General features: G+C 45.5%; 1 protein-coding gene across 1 annotated transcript in view; it reads right to left on the reverse strand.

Annotated features, from left to right (window-relative positions):
• The window catches only part of LOC129815774 (metabotropic glutamate receptor 7), a 313,714-nt gene that overhangs the window by 50,483 nt on the left and 244,633 nt on the right, over positions 1-18,598 (reverse strand). The window contains exon 5 of the mRNA XM_055869885.1: positions 14,186-14,323. Coding sequence (XP_055725860.1) covers positions 14,186-14,323 — 138 coding nt within the window. The remainder of the gene's footprint in view (positions 1-14,185; positions 14,324-18,598) is intronic.

Consider the following 18,598-nt stretch of genomic DNA (forward strand, 5'->3'; position numbering starts at 1 on the left):
TTCCCTCCCTCTCTGGAAACATCAGAACCTGTTCTCTTTCCCTCCCTCTCTGGAAACACAAGACCATGTTCTCTTTCCCACGCTCATTGGAAACACCAGACCCTGTTCTCTTTCCCACCCTCTCTGGAAACACCAGACCCTGTTCTCTTTCCCTCCCTCACTGGAAACACAAGACTCTGTTCACTTTCCCACCCTCACTGGAAACACCAGACTCTGTTCTCTTTCCCTCCATCACTGGAACCACCAGACTCTGTTCTCTTTCCCACCCTCACTGGAAACACCAGACTCTGTTGTCTTTCCCACCCTCACTGGAAACACCAGACTCTGTTCTCTTTCCCACCATCTCTGGAAACACCAGACTCTGTTCTCTTTTCCACCCTCACTGGACACACCAGACTCTGTTCTCTTTCCCACCCTCACTGGACACACCAGACCCTGTTCTCTTTCCCTCCCTCACTGGAAACACCAGACTCTGATCTCTCCTCGCTCACTGGAAACACCAGACTCTGATCTCTCCTCCTACACTGGAAAAACCAGACTCTGATCTCTCCTGCTACAATGGAAACACCAGACTCTTATCTCTCCTCCTACACTGGAAACACCAGACTCTGATCTCTCCTCCTACACTGGAAACACCAGACCCTGTTCTCTTTCCCACCCTCACTGGAAACACCAGACTCTATTCTCTTTCCCACCCTCACTGGAACCACCAGACCCTGTTCTCTTTCCCATCCACTCTGGAAACATCAGACCCTGTTCTCTTTCCTTCACTCACTGGAAACATCAGACTCTGTTCTCTTTCCTTCACTCACTGGAAACACCAGTCTCTGATATCTTGTCCCTCACTGGAAACACCAGACTCTGTTCTCTTTCCCTCCCTCACTGGAAACACCAGACCCTGTTCTCTTTCCCTCCCTCTCTGGAAACATCAGACCCTGTTCTCTTTCCCTCCCTCACTGGAAACATCAGAACCTGTTCTCTTTCCCACCCTCACTGGAAACACAAGACCATGTTCTCTTTCCCACCCTCATTGGAAACACCAGACCCTGTTCTCTTTCCCACCCTCTCTGGAAACACCAGACCCTGTTCTCTTTCCCTCCCTCACTGGAAACACCAGACTCTGTTCTCTTTCCCACCCTCACTGGAAACACCAGACTCTGTTCTCTTTCCCTCCCTCACTGGAAACATCAGAACCTGTTCTCTTTCCCACCCTCACTGGAAACACAAGACCATGTTCTCTTTCCCACCCTCATTGGAAACACCAGACTCTGTTCTCTTTCCCACCCTCACTGGAAACACCAGACTCTGTTCTCTTTCCCTCCCTCTCTTTAAACACCAGACTCTGATCTCTCCTCCTACACTGGAAACAACAGACTCTGATCTCTCCTCCTACACTGGAAACACCAGAGTCTGTTCTCTTTCCCACATCCTCTGGAAACACCAGACCCTGTTTTCATTCCCACCCTCACTGGAAACACCAGACTCTATTCTCTTTCCCACCCTCACTGGAACCACCAGACCCTGTTCTCTTTCCCACCCTCTCTGGAAACATCAGACCCTGTTCTCTTTCCTTCACTCACTGGAAACACCAGACTCTGTTCTCTTTCCTTCACTCACTGGAAACACCAGTCTCTGATATCTTGTCCCTCACTGGAAACACCAGACTCTGTTCTCTTTCCCTCCCTCACTGGAAACACCAGACCCGGTTCTCTTTCCCTCCCTCTCTGGAAACATCAGACCCTGTTCTCTTTCCCTCCCTCTCTGGAAACATCAGAACCTGTTCTCTTTCCCTCCCTCTCTGGAAACATCAGAACCTGTTCTCTTTCCCTCCCTCTCTGGAAACACAAGACCATGTTCTCTTTCCCACGCTCATTGGAAACACCAGACCCTGTTCTCTTTCCCACCCTCTCTGGAAACACCAGACCCTGTTCTCTTTCCCTCCCTCACTGGAAACACAAGACTCTGTTCACTTTCCCACCCTCACTGGAAACACCAGACTCTGTTCTCTTTCCCTCCATCACTGGAACCACCAGACTCTGTTCTCTTTCCCACCCTCACTGGAAACACCAGACTCTGTTGTCTTTCCCACCCTCACTGGAAACACCAGACTCTGTTCTCTTTCCCACCATCTCTGGAAACACCAGACTCTGTTCTCTTTTCCACCCTCACTGGACACACCAGACTCTGTTCTCTTTCCCACCCTCACTGGACACACCAGACCCTGTTCTCTTTCCCTCCCTCACTGGAAACACCAGACTCTGATCTCTCCTCGCTCACTGGAAACACCAGACTCTGATCTCTCCTCCTACACTGGAAAAACCAGACTCTGATCTCTCCTGCTACAATGGAAACACCAGACTCTTATCTCTCCTCCTACACTGGAAACACCAGACTCTGATCTCTCCTCCTACACTGGAAACACCAGACTCTGTTCTCTTTCCCACCCTCACTGGAACCACCAGACCCTGTTCTCTTTCCCATCCACTCTGGAAACATCAGACCCTGTTCTCTTTCCTTCACTCACTGGAAACACCAGACTCTGTTCTCTTTCCTTCACTCACTGGAAACACCAGTCTCTGATATCTTGTCCCTCACTGGAAACACCAGACTCTGTTCTCTTTCCCTCCCTCTCTGGAAACACCAGACTCTGTTCTCTTTCCCTCCCTCACTGGAAACACCAGACCCTGTTCTCTTTCCCTCCCTCTCTGGAAACATCAGACCCTGTTCTCTTTCCCTCCCTCACTGGAAACATCAGAACCTGTTCTCTTTCCCACCCTCACTGGAAACACAAGACCATGTTCTCTTTCCCACCCTCATTGGAAACACCAGACCCTGTTCTCTTTCCCACCCTCTCTGGAAACACCAGACCCTGTTCTCTTTTTCTCCCTCACTGGAAACACCAGACTCTGTTCTCTTTCCCACCCTCACTGGAAACACCAGACTCTGTTCTCTTTCCCTCCCTCACTGGAAACATCAGAACCTGTTCTCTTTCCCACCCTCACTGGAAACACAAGACCATGTTCTCTTTCCCACCCTCATTGGAAACACCAGACTCTGTTCTCTTTCCCACCCTCACTGGAAACACCAGACTCTGTTCTCTTTCCCTCCCTCTCTTTAAACACCAGACTCTGATCTCTCCTCCTACACTGGAAACAACAGACTCTGATCTCTCCTCCTACACTGGAAACACCAGAGTCTGTTCTCTTTCCCACATCCTCTGGAAACACCAGACCCTGTTTTCATTCCCACCCTCACTGGAAACACCAGACTCTATTCTCTTTCCCACCCTCACTGGAACCACCAGACCCTGTTCTCTTTCCCACCCTCTCTGGAAACATCAGACCCTGTTCTCTTTCCTTCACTCACTGGAAACACCAGACTCTGTTCTCTTTCCTTCACTCACTGGAAACACCAGTCTCTGATATCTTGTCCCTCACTGGAAACACCAGACTCTGTTCTCTTTCCCTCCCTCACTGGAAACACCAGACCCGGTTCTCTTTCCCTCCCTCTCTGGAAACATCAGACCCTGTTCTCTTTCCCTCCCTCTCTGGAAACATCAGAACCTGTTCTCTTTCCCTCCCTCTCTGGAAACATCAGAACCTGTTCTCTTTCCCTCCCTCTCTGGAAACACAAGACCATGTTCTCTTTCCCACGCTCATTGGAAACACCAGACCCTGTTCTCTTTCCCACCCTCTCTGGAAACACCAGACCCTGTTCTCTTTCCCTCCCTCACTGGAAACACAAGACTCTGTTCACTTTCCCACCCTCACTGGAAACACCAGACTCTGTTCTCTTTCCCTCCATCACTGGAACCACCAGACTCTGTTCTCTTTCCCACCCTCACTGGAAACACCAGACTCTGTTGTCTTTCCCACCCTCACTGGAAACACCAGACTCTGTTCTCTTTCCCACCATCTCTGGAAACACCAGACTCTGTTCTCTTTTCCACCCTCACTGGACACACCAGACTCTGTTCTCTTTCCCACCCTCACTGGACACACCAGACCCTGTTCTCTTTCCCTCCCTCACTGGAAACACCAGACTCTGATCTCTCCTCGCTCACTGGAAACACCAGACTCTGATCTCTCCTCCTACACTGGAAAAACCAGACTCTGATCTCTCCTGCTACAATGGAAACACCAGACTCTTATCTCTCCTCCTACACTGGAAACACCAGACTCTGATCTCTCCTCCTACACTGGAAACACCAGACTCTGTTCTCTTTCCCACCCTCACTGGAACCACCAGACCCTGTTCTCTTTCCCATCCACTCTGGAAACATCAGACCCTGTTCTCTTTCCTTCACTCACTGGAAACACCAGACTCTGTTCTCTTTCCTTCACTCACTGGAAACACCAGTCTCTGATATCTTGTCCCTCACTGGAAACACCAGACTCTGTTCTCTTTCCCTCCCTCTCTGGAAACACCAGACTCTGTTCTCTTTCCCTCCCTCACTGGAAACACCAGACCCTGTTCTCTTTCCCTCCCTCTCTGGAAACATCAGACCCTGTTCTCTTTCCCTCCCTCACTGGAAACATCAGAACCTGTTCTCTTTCCCACCCTCACTGGAAACACAAGACCATGTTCTCTTTCCCACCCTCATTGGAAACACCAGACCCTGTTCTCTTTCCCACCCTCTCTGGAAACACCAGACCCTGTTCTCTTTCCCTCCCTCACTGGAAACACCAGACTCTGTTCTCTTTCCCACCCTCACTGGAAACACCAGACTCTGTTCTCTTTCCCTCCCTCACTGGAAACATCAGAACCTGTTCTCTTTCCCACCCTCACTGGAAACACAAGACCATGTTCTCTTTCCCACCCTCATTGGAAACACCAGACTCTGTTCTCTTTCCCACCCTCACTGGAAACACCAGACTCTGTTCTCTTTCCCTCCCTCTCTTTAAACACCAGACTCTGTTCTCTTTCCCTCCCTCTCTGGAAACACCAGACTCTGTTCTCGTTCCCTCCCTCACTGGAAACACCAGACTCTTTTCTCTTTCCCTCCATCTCTGGAAACACCAGACCCTGTTCTCTTTCCCACCCTCACTGGAAACACCAGACTCTGTTCTCTTTCCCTCCATCTCTGGAAACACCAGACTCTGTTCTCTTTCCCACCGTCACTGGAAACACCAGACCCTGTTCTCTTTCTCACCCTCACTGGACACACCAGACTCTGTTCTCTTTCCCACCCTCACTGGAAACACCAGACTCTGTTCACTTTCCCACCCTCACTGGAAACACCAGACTCTATTGTCTTTCCCACCCTCACTGGAAACACCAGACTCTGTTCTCTTTCCCACCATCTCTGGAAACACCAGACTCTGTTCTCTTTCCCACCCTCACTGGACACACCAGACTCTGTTCTCTTTCCCACCCTCACTGGACACACCAGACTCTGTTCTCTTTCCCTCCCTCACTGGAAACACCAGACTCTGATCTCTCCTCGCTCACTGGAAACACCAGACTCTGATCTCTCCTCCTACACTGGAAACACCAGACTCTGATCTCTCCTCCTACACTGGAAACACCAGACTCTGATCTCTCCTCCTACACTGGAAACACCAGACTCTGATCTCTCCTCCTACACTGGAAACACCAGACTCTGATCTCTCCTCCTACAATGGAAACACCAGACACTTATCTCTCCTCCTACACTGGAAACACCAGACTCTGATCTCTTTCCCACCTTCTCTGGAAACACCAGACCCTGTTTTCTTTCCCACCCTCACTGGAAACACCAGACTCTATTCTCTTTCCCGCCCTCACTGGAACCACCAGACCCTGTTCTCTTTCCCACCCTCTCTGGAAACATCAGACCCTGTTCTCTTTCCTTCACTCACTGGAAACACCAGACTCTGTTCTCTTTCCTTCACTCACTGGAAACACCAGTCTCTGATATCTTGTCCCTCACTGGAAACACCAGACTCTGTTCTCTTTCCCTCCCTCACTGGAAACACCAGACCCGGTTCTCTTTCCCTCCCTCTCTGGAAACATCAGACCCTGTTCTCTTTCCCTCCCTCTCTGGAAACACAAGACCATGTTCTCTTTCCCACCCTCATTGGAAACACCAGAACCTGTTCTCTTTCCCACCCTCTCTGGAAACACCAGACCGTGTTCTCTTTCCCACCCTCACCGGAAACACCAGACTGTTCTCTTTCCCACCCTCACTGGAAACACCAGACTCTGATCTCTCCTCCTACACTGGAAACACCAGACTCTGATCTCTCCTCCTACACTGGAAACACCAGACTCTGATCTCTCCTCCTACACTGGAAACACCAGACTCTGATCTCTCCTCCTACACTGGAAACACCAGAGTCTGTTCTCTTTCCCACCTTCTCTTGAAACACCAGACCCTGTTTTCATTCCCACCCTCACTGGAAACACCAGACTCTATTCTCTTTCCCACCCTCACTGGAACCACCAGACCCTGTTCTCTTTCCCACCCTCTCTGGAAACATCAGACCCTGTTCTCTTTCCTTCACTCACTGGAAACACCAGACTCTGTTCTCTTTCCTTCACTCACTGGAAACACCAGTCTCTGATATCTTGTCCCTCACTGGAAACACCAGACTCTGTTCTCTTTCCCTCCCTCACTGGAAACACCAGACCCGGTTCTCTTTCCCTCCCTCTCTGGAAACATCAGACCCTGTTCTCTTTCCCTCCCTCTCTGGAAACATCAGAACCTGTTCTCTTTCCCTCCCTCTCTGGAAACATCAGAACCTGTTCTCTTTCCCTCCCTCTCTGGAAACACAAGACCATGTTCTCTTTCCCACGCTCATTGGAAACACCAGACCCTGTTCTCTTTCCCACCCTCTCTGGAAACACCAGACCCTGTTCTCTTTCCCTCCCTCACTGGAAACACAAGACCATGTTCTCTTTCCCACCCTCACTGGAAACACCAGACTCTGTTCTCTTTCCCACCCTCACTGGAAACACCAGACTCTGTTCTCTTTCCCTCCATCACTGGAAACATCAGAACCTGCTCTCTTTCCCTCCCTCACTGGAAACACCAGAGTCTGTTCTCTCTCCCACCCTCACTGGAAACACCAGACTCTGTTCTCTTTCCCTCCCTCTCTGGAAACACCAGACTCTGTTCTCTTTCCCTCCCTCTCTGGAAACACCAGACTCTGTTCTCTTTCCCTCCCTCTCTGGAAACATCAGACCCTGTTCTCTTTCCCTCCCTCTCTGGAAACATCAGACCCTGTTCTCTTTCCCTCCCTCTCTGGAAACATCAGACCATGTTCTCTTTCCCTCCCTCTCTGGAAACATCATACTCTGTTCTCTTTCCCACCCTCTCTGGAAACATCAGACCCTGTTCTCTTTCCTTCACTCACTGGAAACACCAGACTCTGTTCTCTTTCCTTCACTCACTGGAAACGCCAGTCTCTGATATCTTGTCCCTCACTGGAAACACCAGACTCTGTTCTCTTTCCCTCCCTCATTGGAAACACCAGACCCTGTTCTCTTTCCCTCCCTCTCTGGAAACATCAGACCCTGTTCTCTTTCCCTCCCTCTCTGGAAACATCAGAACCTGTTCTCTTTCCCTCCCTCTCTGGAAACATCAGAACCTGTTCTCTTTCCCTCCCTCTCTGGAAAGACCAGACTCTGTTCTCTTTCCCAACGTCACTGTAAACATCAGACCCTGTTCTCTTTCCCTCCCTCACTGGAAACATCAGACCCTGTTCTCTTTCCCTCCCTCACTGGAAACATCAGACTCTGTTCTCTTTCCCACCCTCACTGGAAACACCAGACTCTGATCTCTTTCCCACCCTCACTGGAAACACCAGACTCTGATCTCTAGTCCCTCACTGGAAACACCAGACTCTGTTCTCTTTCCCTCCCTCACTGGAAACACCAGACTCCGATCTCTCCTCCTACACTGGAAACACCAGACTCTGATCTCTCCTCCTACACTGGAAACACCAGACTCTGATCTCTCCTACCCTATCAGAATCCCAGGACCCATATTGCCCCTGCAGCATAATGTAATCCTTACAACAGCAGCATGTGCTTCCCCTACTGTCGTCCCACTCTGTCCCTTGATGTGTGCAAATTGGCCTCACACAGCTCGCTGCCTGCCTGCCTGCCTAGCTGGCTGCCTGGCTGTCTCCAGGCAAAGGGGCTAAACTACAAAAGCATGTTCCACCTAGATAGGAGAGGGGAACCACAGCCAGAGCAGGGTTAGTGATCTGCGCTACTGCTACCTTGGGGTCTCATTATATATTCGAATAGGTAATAACTGGAGATTGGTAATCATGTGTTCATGCTAATGAACTGTGACTCTGATCAATGTGTGTGTTATGTTAAAAAAAAGGTACAGCATTCACTCCTGCTGAAATCTCACACTGGAGGCCTAAGTGGCTTGTCATGGGGATAAGTTATTAAGTATTCTTGGTGTGGAGAATTAGAATACCTACATGTAGCTAGATGTTAATCATGTTTCATATAAACAATAAAAAGGTATTTCAACGTATATGCTTCTGAGTGGTGTCATTGTTTGCACACCGCGTTGTGAATCTTTCAAGGTGATCAAAATTATTTTTTGTTTGTTGCTTGTTTCATAATTAACCACTACAGTTATTCAACATACTTCTAAGAGATTACGCTTTATTTGGAGGATTAGCATATGGAGATAGTTTAAACTATTTTCATAATTCATCCGTTTTGTTTGTTAACTAAAAAGGGTACACCCAGAAGAGGACTGGCCACCGTTCAGATCCTGGTTCCTCTACCCGGTACAGCCAGAAGAGGACTGGCCACCGTTCAGATCCTGGTTCCTCTACCCGGCAACAGCCAGAAGAGGACTGGCCACCCTTCAGATCCTGGTTCCTCTACCCGGTACAGCCAGAAGAGGACTGGCCACCCTTCAGATCCTGGTTCCTCTACCCGGTACAGCCAGAAGAGGACTGGCCACCCTTCAGATCCTGGTTCCTCTACCCGGCAACAGCCAGAAGAGGACTGGCCACCGTTCAGATCCTGGTTCCTCTACCCGGTACAGCCAGAAGAGGACTGGCCACCGTTCAGATCCTGGTTCCTCTACCCGGTACAGCCAGAAGAGGACTGGCTACCCTTCAGATCCTGGTTCCTCTACCCGGTACAGCCAGAAGAGGACTGGCCACCCTTCAGATCCTGGTTCCTCTACCCGGCAACAGCCAGAAGAGGCCTGGCCACCGTTCAGATCCTGGTTCCTCTACCCGGTACAGCCAGAAGAGGACTGGCCACCCTTCAGATCCTGGTTCCTCTACCTGGCAACAGCCAGAAGAGGACTGGCCACCCTTCAGATCCTGGTTCCTCTACCCGGTACAGCCAGAAGAGGACTGGCCACCCTTCAGATCCTGGTTCCTCTACCCGGCACAGCCAGAAGAGGAATGGCCACCCTTCAGATCCTGGTTCCTCTACCCGGCAACAGCCAGAAGAGGACTGGCCACCCTTCAGATCCTGGTTCCTCTACCCGGCAACAGCCAGAAGAGGACTGGCCACCCTTCAGATCCTGGTTCCTCTACCCGGCAACAGCCAGAAGAGGACTGGCCACCCTTCAGATCCTGGTTCCTCTACCCGGCACAGCCAGAAGAGGACTGGCCACCCCTCAGAGCCTGGTTCCTCTCTAAGTTTCTTTCTTGGTTCCTGCCTTTCTAGGGCGTTTTTCCTTGCAACTGTAATTCTGTCTACATCTGCATTGCTTGCTGTTTGGGGTTTTATAATGGGTTTTTGTCCATCACTATGTGACATCTGCTGATGTAAAAAGGGCTTTATAAATACATTTGATTTGATACAGCAGTTTCTGAAGGTACAGTCGTCATATCACTACCACTGACCTCTCAGCCTATTAACACTGCAGGTGGTTTTTTACCTAGGTGTCTCATTATGGGGCTTAGGTATTACTGGGGATCAGTAGGGTACTACCTAGGTGTCTCATTATGTGGCTTAGGTATTACTGGGGATCAGTAGGGTATGTATCCGGAGATTGTTAAAAATCTAGAATTGAGGATGACGAATAATCTTTTTTTAATGTCAATTAATTAAGTACAGATTCAAAAAATGTATTTGTTATATCATAAAAAGGTACTGTCTATCTCTGAGGTTGCTTTGGTTGAATGCTCTCACACCTCTCACACTGGAGGTAGACGTCTTATAGGGAATAGTGTACCCACCTAGAGATTGTACTTGGAGTTGTTAACCTTTTCTCAATAGGGGGTGCTGTTTTCACTTTTTCACTCTCACACCTCTCACACTGGAGGTAGACGTCTTATAGGGAATAGTGTACCCACCTAGAGATTGTACTTGGAGTTGTTAATCATGTTTTTAATGATAATCAAGTAATTGTGTCTTGTAATGTGTTTAAAAAAAGTATAGCAGTCACTGAAGCTACTGCAGTAATAGTGGAGGTGTCTTGTTAAAGGGGATTAGGTATGTTAGGATACCGACAGGAAATGGCTGTTATTAATCATGTTTCATGTTAATTAGTGCACTTACCTCACTAAGAAATCTTACTGTTAAACTCTGACAAAAAAACAAAGATGTTAGATAGTTTCAGTTCTAAGAAACATAAGTGATCTGCTGTCAAATCTGAAAATGGATCTCGATGGTTCTACAGTCGTCTCAAAGAAAAGTGTGAAGGACCTCAGCATTATTCTGGACCCTGATCTCCCTCCTTTATGGACGAACATATACAAAATATTTAAAGAGTAGCTTTTTTACATCTTTGAAAAACATTGCAAAATAAAATTTGCCCAAAAATGCTGCTTTTGTAACTTCAAGATTAGTGTACTGCAATGCTCTACTCTCCAGCTACACGGATAAAGCACTAAATAAACTTCAGTTAGTGCTAAACACAGCTGCTATAATCTTGACTAGAACCAAAATATTTGATCATATTACTCCAGTGCTAGCCTCTCTACACTGACTTCCTGTTAAGGCCAGGGTTGATTTCAAAGTGTTACTGCTATCATACTAAGCATTACATGGACTTGCTCCTACCAGACGATTTGGTCCTGCCTTACATACCTACACGTACGCTACGGTCACAAGACACAGACCTCCTTATTATTCCTAGAATTTCTAAGCAAAAAGCTGGAGGCAGGGCTTTCTCGTATAGAGTTCCATTTTTATTAAATAGTCTGTCGATCCATGTGAAAGATGCAGACTCAATCTCGACCTTTAAGTCTTTACTGAAGACTCATCTCTTCAGTAGATCTTATGATTGAGTGTAGTTTGGCCCAGGGGTGCGAAGGTGAATGGCAAGGTACTGGATTGACAAACCTCCTTTGCTGTCTCTGCCTGGCCGGCTCCCCTCTCTCCACTGGGATTCTTTATCTCTGACCCTATTACAAGGGCTGAGTCACTGGTTCTCTCATGCTCTTCCATCATTCCTGTCCTTGGCTCGTGCAGCGGAGGAGATCTTCGTGGACTATACTTGGCCTTGTCTCAGGGTAGTAAATTAGGGACCAGTTGATATCCCTTTGGTGGTGTGGGGGCTGTGCTTTTGCAAAAGTGGGTGGGGTTATATCCTGCCAGGTTCTCTGCCCCCCCCCCCCCCCTCCCTATAACTATTGATTATGATTTGACCTTGCTGGTCATCTACAGTATGAACGTTTCAACAGCTTGAAGAACAATCTGGCCTAAAACCTGTACATTTTTGCTAATTTGCATGTAAATTGATCTGTGGACACCACGTTAACTGAGGGCCCTGGTTCTCAAGGACATAGTTGTATATCTTTTTTTTGAGCCTGTGTTACGAAGGACGTGAAATTTGAAACCACTTGACGCTGGGATGTACCTCCTACCATTTCATTCACTCTTACGACTGTCCATCAACTCCAGACTGAACGTTACCTCACAGCCACTGACAAAGCACATGCCTGCAATCTTTACATTGTAGAGTAGCAGGAGAGAGTGGTTTCATCACTATAGCACATGTAGAGATTGAATTATAGCCATTAATCTAAATTCTTAAAAACTATTTTTGTTTGTCATAGATGGACAAGATTAGTATGAAATGAAAGGTGCATTTTTGTACAAGTTCAGGAAGCCAAGCTAGAGCTCTGTGAGACATTCACAACGATGGGACAGATGTTTTGATCAAGAGAGACCTTTAGAAAATACGCAGATTTTCTCTAACAGTAAACAAACAAATATGTATTTTACTGTTACAAGGAAGGTGAAATCTTATAGTTAATAGTTGTATCATTTGATTATACTATATTTAGAAAGAATATACAGTTGAAGTCAGAAGTTTACATCCACTTAGGCTGGAGTTCTTAAAACTCGTTTTTCAACCACTCGACGCATTTCTTGTTAACTATAGTTTTGGCAAGTCGGTTAGTACATCTACTTTGTGCGTGACACAAGCCATTTTTCCAACAATTGTTTACAGACAGATTATTTCACTTAGAATTCACTGTATCACAATTCCAGTGGGTCAGAATATAAAATACACTAAGTTGACTGTGACTTTAAACAGCTTGGAAAATTCCAGAAAATTATGTCATGGCTTTAGAAGTCTGATAGGCTAATTGACATAGCTTGAGTCAATTGGAGGTGTACTTGTGGATATATTTCAAGGCCTACCTTCAAACTCAGTGCCTCTTTGCTTGACATCATGGGGAAATCAAAAGAAATCAGCCAAGACCTCAGACAAAAATTGTGGACCTCCACAAGTCTGGTTCATCCTTGGGAGCAATTTCCAAATGCCTGAAGGTGCCACGTTCATCTGTACGAACAATAGTACGCAAGTATATACACCATGGGACCACGCAGCCGTCATACCGCTCAGGATGGAGACGCGTTCTGTCTCCTAGAGATGAATGTACTTTGGTACGAAAAGTGCCAATCAATCCAAGAACAACAGCAAAGGACCTTGTGAAGATAATGGAGGAAACAGGTACAAAAGTATCTATATCCACAGTAAAACGAGTCCTATATCGACATAATCTGAATGGCCGCTCAGCAAGGAAGAAGCCACTGCTAAATGTATTTGGCTAAGGTGTATGTAAACTTCTGACTTCAACTGTAAGTCAGTTCAAGTCTTATTGATACAGTTTTTGATGAATAGGAAATACATAATTTCAAATATTATTGAGTTATGTTTACAAATAATTTAATTAACAAAAAAGTTAATTAAATTACACCTCCACCTACTGCACTATCACCAGATAAACATCACACGTGTAGTATTTCTTCATGGTTCCTGTGGCTAAACTATACCACACTTATTCCACAGAAAGAAACACCTTGCTTGTAGATTTATAATGTAATATCTGTTTTCTGACATTCTCATTAAGAATCCTTCAAGGCTTAACTTGTCAGTCTTCCACCGTGTCTCATCCAGCCTGCTGTGCCGGTAGTATTGTACAAGTCAATCATCCTGAAATACAGGCTGAGTCTCAAATGGCACCTTATTTTCTATGTAGTGCACTACTTTCGACCATGACTCATAGGAAATGCGGTGCCATTTGAAATGCAGAACCCACAGCAGAGAGGAGATATGGATAGGGATGAAGCCAGGCTCATTATGTAATGGAAGGGCTCAGCTAAGCTCAGCTCGGACTAGGGGACTTGAGCTCTTCTTTATGGTGTTGCGTTCTAATGCAAGGGGAAAAACTTGAAACAAACAAGAAAGAGAGTCATTGAAGAAGCAGCATGTTGTTTGGTGGGGAGTGATCTTCAATTCAATCATTGAAGAAGCAGCATGTTGTTTTGTGGGCAGTGATCTTCAATCATTGAAAAAGTAGCATGTTGTTTGGTAGGCAGTGATCTTCAATTCAATGAATCATACATATGAGACTGCAGTAGAGTAGGTTGCGTGCACAGAAAGAAATCTGTTGTGGGTTGAACTTCCTCAGCAAAAGAGTGGTGTTCAATACCACTGCATTGATTTCAAACCCTATCATCCACACCTACAACAAGAGTACCAAGCCTTAGGCTGGTTACTGTACATCATTGCAGAGCGCAGAATAAAACATTACCAAGTGGTGTTCAGAGAACAGCAATGTATTGCAGATCCTGTCATACACCTACTACAATGTCATATGATTAAAGAGTTAAAATGTTTAGGGTAATAAAGTACAACCTTGTTAAGTTCTCCAAAATCTATTATATGCCTATGACCATGCCCTATGATTAAATAACAATATTTAATGGGTTTAAAGTACAACTTTGTCATGTGCAGAAACAAAATGGCTACCTGTGCACTTCCTGCTGGTGTCTTCCTTCTTGGAGGAACTCATTAGTTTACAGTTGAAGTTCTCCTCCCAGTATTCTGCGAACCAAACGTTCCTGCGGTTGTTCTCCAGCGTCCGCGATGTGAAGTATGCGTCAAACCCTGGAAATAAAAGACAGATAAGCAAGTCTTAGAACAAGTAGAACAAGTCTTAGAACAAGTCTTAGAACAAGTCTTAGAACAAGTCTTAGAACAAGTCTTAGAACAAGTCTTAGGCCTCAAGAGTATCTTTGTTTAACAATCCACTGTTTGTGTAGAAAAAAGGCATGTGGGCAAAAAACCCTCTAACTTAGACTGACTATACATTATTCCCATTACGTAAGACACTTTTACCTCCAAGCTTTATCAATGTCCAGTTCCTAGATTAGAATAGACCCTCGATCCCCTGCTGAAATAGACCCTGTGAAACCAATTGCACAAACACATCCATTCCCTGGCTGGCTCCATTGCCAATAGGGATGGAGCCTATACGTGTCAGGAATTAAAGCTGATGAGTAAATCAGTAGAACTGTCCATCAGCCTTGAGCTTGCTTTGACATCACCTTCTGGAACAGAGAATAAATGTTTGCAGTGTTTTTGACACGCGCTAGTTTGTTCGTTTCCTATTTCAGATCTACTTTAAAATAGGACATCATTCTAGAGAGTTAAAATTTCTCTGTGTCTTTATATGCTTCTTCCAGCCATAACACCGTCAAACCTGCTCCAATATAATGCATCACACCATGACTTTCCCCAGCGTTGTTTCAATGGCCAAAAAAGGAGAACAGAGTTGCTAATAGATTCTAGTTTAATTGCCTCTCTTAGAGTGTGTACCAGCGAGAGAGACTACAGGGGAAAACCAGTTAATCAATTGAACCTTGGCGACAACAGAGCAAAGTCTTCTGTTGTTTTTATAGCCAAGAATGGTTAAAACCCGAGTTTGCAGAGTTCTACAAGACTGACTGTTAGCCTACTGAGCTAAATCATTTGGCTTTACCTTAGGGGGAGCTAATGGAAGATTTCAGTGTCCATTACGTAACTGGATTACTGTCCTATCTCAATAATTGTATTGTGTAAAATCGATAGGTAGCATGAACGTCTATCATCTGGCAGTGTTAGTTAAGATGTCTTTGCCCCAACAGTAATGTCACAGTAATAATAACGTTTTGAGATTGAAATGATGATTCTGACCTTGTCTGGTACTTTTTTTGTGAAAAAGCCCCCAGTTCAATTTCTTATTTTTTTCTATTTTTTTTATTTAACCTTTATTTAAACTATAGTCCTGGTTCAATAAAGCTAGAGGTATGACATAATGACTACAACTTAAATAGATCCATTACAGAAAGACTCACACCTATCATCTCATAGGGTCGACGTCGTCCGGGTTAAAGGAGGGTATGGCCGGGGTAGGCCGTCATTGTAAAAAAAAAAAAAATTGGTCTTAACTGGCTAAATAAAGGTTAAATAACAGACGAACCTTGAATGAGAAGGAGATATTTGCACAACATTGTTAACTGACAATGTAAATAAAGTAATATTTCTCCCACCATTGGTAACTGCCCACCAATACTGCTGCAGTAGCAATTTGTTAATTATGGTGATAATAATTACAGCATTCTAATTATAAAGGGGACATGATAACAAAGTGAACACATAATGCTGACCCAGTGTGTGTTTGTGTGTTTTGTGTGTGTGTCCTGCGTGTGTGTGCCCTGCGTGCGTGTGTGTGTGTGTGTGTGTGTGTGTGTGTGTGTGTGTGTGTGTGTGTGTGTGTGTGTGTGTGTGTGTGTGTGTGTGTGTGTGTGTGTGTGTGTGTGTGTGTGTGTGTGTATACAAGGACTCTTCAGTAACAGTGACTACTACCACATAAGATAAGGGCTCTGCCACTCCACATCTCCCAAATCAAATCAAATCAAATCACATTTTATTTGTCACATACACATGGTTAGCAGATGTTAATGCGAGTGTAGCGAAATGCTTGTGCTTCTAGTTCCGACAATGCAGTAATAACCAGCAAGTAATCTAACCTAACAATTCCACAACTACTACCTTATACACACACGTGTAAAGGAATAAAGAATATGTACATAAAGATATATGAATGAGGGATGGTACAGAACGGCATAGGCAAGATGCAGTAGATGGTCTAGAGTACAGTATATACATATGAGATGAGTAATGTAGGGTATGTAAACATAAAGTGGCATAGTTTAAAGTGGCTAGTGATACATGTATTACATAAAGATGGCAAGATGCAGTAGATGTTATAGAGTACAGTATATACATATACATATGAGATGAGTAATGTAGGGTATGTAAACATTATATTAAGTGGCATTGTTTAAAGTGGCCAGTGGTACATTTTTACATACATTTCCATCAATTCCCATTATTAAAGTGGCTGAAGTTGAGTCAGTGTGTTGCCAGCGGCCGCTAAATGTTAGTGGTGGCTGTTTAACAGTCTGATGGCCTTGAGATAGAAGCTGTTTTTCAGTCTCTCGGTCCCTGCTTTGATGCACTCCCCAAACCAGAGTCCAGGAACGGACAAGAGACAAGCCATGTAGTGGTTGCTGGTAGGACATAAGATGTGATGACCACCTGAATGGCACCCTATTCCCTTTAAAGTGCACTACTTTTGACTAGGGCCCTATAGAGCTCTGGTCAAAAGTAGTGCACTACAAAGGGAATAGGGTGCCATTTTGGATGCGTTCCAGGTAAATGCTGCTGTTAGCTGCTCTGAACCCTGTGTAGAGAAGAGGCTAACAGAATAACAGCACAGGTCACCATCCCTCAGTGAACACAGCAGCACCCTGTCACCACTCACAGTGTGTGCATCCCAAATGGCAATCTGTTCCCGACATAGGGCTCCGGTCAAAAGTAAGGCACTACCCTATTGGGCTCTGGTCAAATGTAGTGCACTATAAAGCTAATAAGATGCCGTTTGGGATGCAGACCAGCATATCTGTGTGATTCCCGCAGTACGGTGTCACTTCTCAATATGTATCTCTTCTGATCAGAGTGGTGATCTGGGGGGCTTAACGCCGCATGGCCGCATGGCCGCATGGCTAACACCGTGAGATGTCCAGTACCGAACGACATCAAAGTAAATAACCCCCTTTTATCTACAAGCCCCTGTACCAACCCACTTAGCCACTTCTCTGTTTTTTGTGCTTTACAACTTGGATTCAGAGACATGAAAGAGACTGTGATAATAACATGAACGCTATTAAAACAGCTTAGTACTTTTTACGAATTCTAAAATGTGCTTAAAAAAAAACAGCAACATTTTAAATTGGTTTTTAAAAAAATCAATCAAAATGATACAACTGGACATGTTAAAGGCCTGTAATAACATAAACGAACTGAAGCAGATCTATGAGTGTGTTGTTGTATTGAGAACATGTACTTTATGTTTTCAATTAGGTGTAAAAATGCTCCCTTCAGGGAAAGAGAAACAGAAAATAAGGGATGATTGGAGAAAGCAGTTGGACTGTTTGCAGAGGAGTGAAAGACTGGTGGAGTGATACACATTAATGGCATTGTTAGGAGATGGAGGAAAGAATTGAGGATGGGGTTTTTGTGAGAGAGAGTGAATTGAATTGTGAGAGTCAGAGACAGAGAGAAAGAGGGAGAGAGAGTGAATTGAATTGTGAGAGAGAGATAAAGAGAGAGAGAAAGAGAGAGTGAATTGAATTGTGAGAGAGAGAGAGATAGATAGAGAGAGAGCGAGAGAGCGAGAGAGAGAGCGAGCGAGAGAGAGAGCAAGCGAGAGAGCGAGAGAGAGAGAGCGAGAGAGCGAGAGAGAGAGAGCGTGAAAGAGAGAGAGCGTGAAAGAGAGAGAGCGAGAGAGAGAGAGAGAGCTTGAATTGAATTGAGAGAGACGGAGAGAGACGGAGAGAGAGAAAGAGGGAGAGAGAGAGAGTGAGAGTGAATTGAATTGTGAGAGACAGAGACGGAGAGAGAGAAAGAGGGAGAGAGAGAGTGAGAGAGAAAGAGAAAGAGTGGGAGAGTGTGAGAGAAAGAGTGGGAGAGTGAGAGAGAAAGAGCGAGAGAGAGTGAGAGAGTGAGAGAGAGAGAGAGAGGGCACCTCAGGAAATAAAAAAATATCTCTGGCTTCTTCCTCTACCTTCTGCATTATGTATGTCCTGCAATTATCTACAAGGGAAAAATGTAAAGCACAAATTACACTCTGATTAATCATTGTAATCATTTGTCTGACTAGTGGTTGAAAGAACATTTCATTTGGATATGCATTTACATCCCTACCGTCGGCAACTCCTTTTTTCATTTCAACTCAAGTGGATTCTAATCTAATCCACTTAGTCTGTCTGTCTACACGAGGCTGCGAAATGAGGGACGGCTTTATGTTACTGTTAGCGTTCCAAATGCTGCCATGTA

This window comes from Salvelinus fontinalis, chromosome 18 (genome assembly GCF_029448725.1).
Source record: "Salvelinus fontinalis isolate EN_2023a chromosome 18, ASM2944872v1, whole genome shotgun sequence".
Lineage (NCBI taxonomy): Eukaryota > Metazoa > Chordata > Actinopteri > Salmoniformes > Salmonidae > Salvelinus > Salvelinus fontinalis.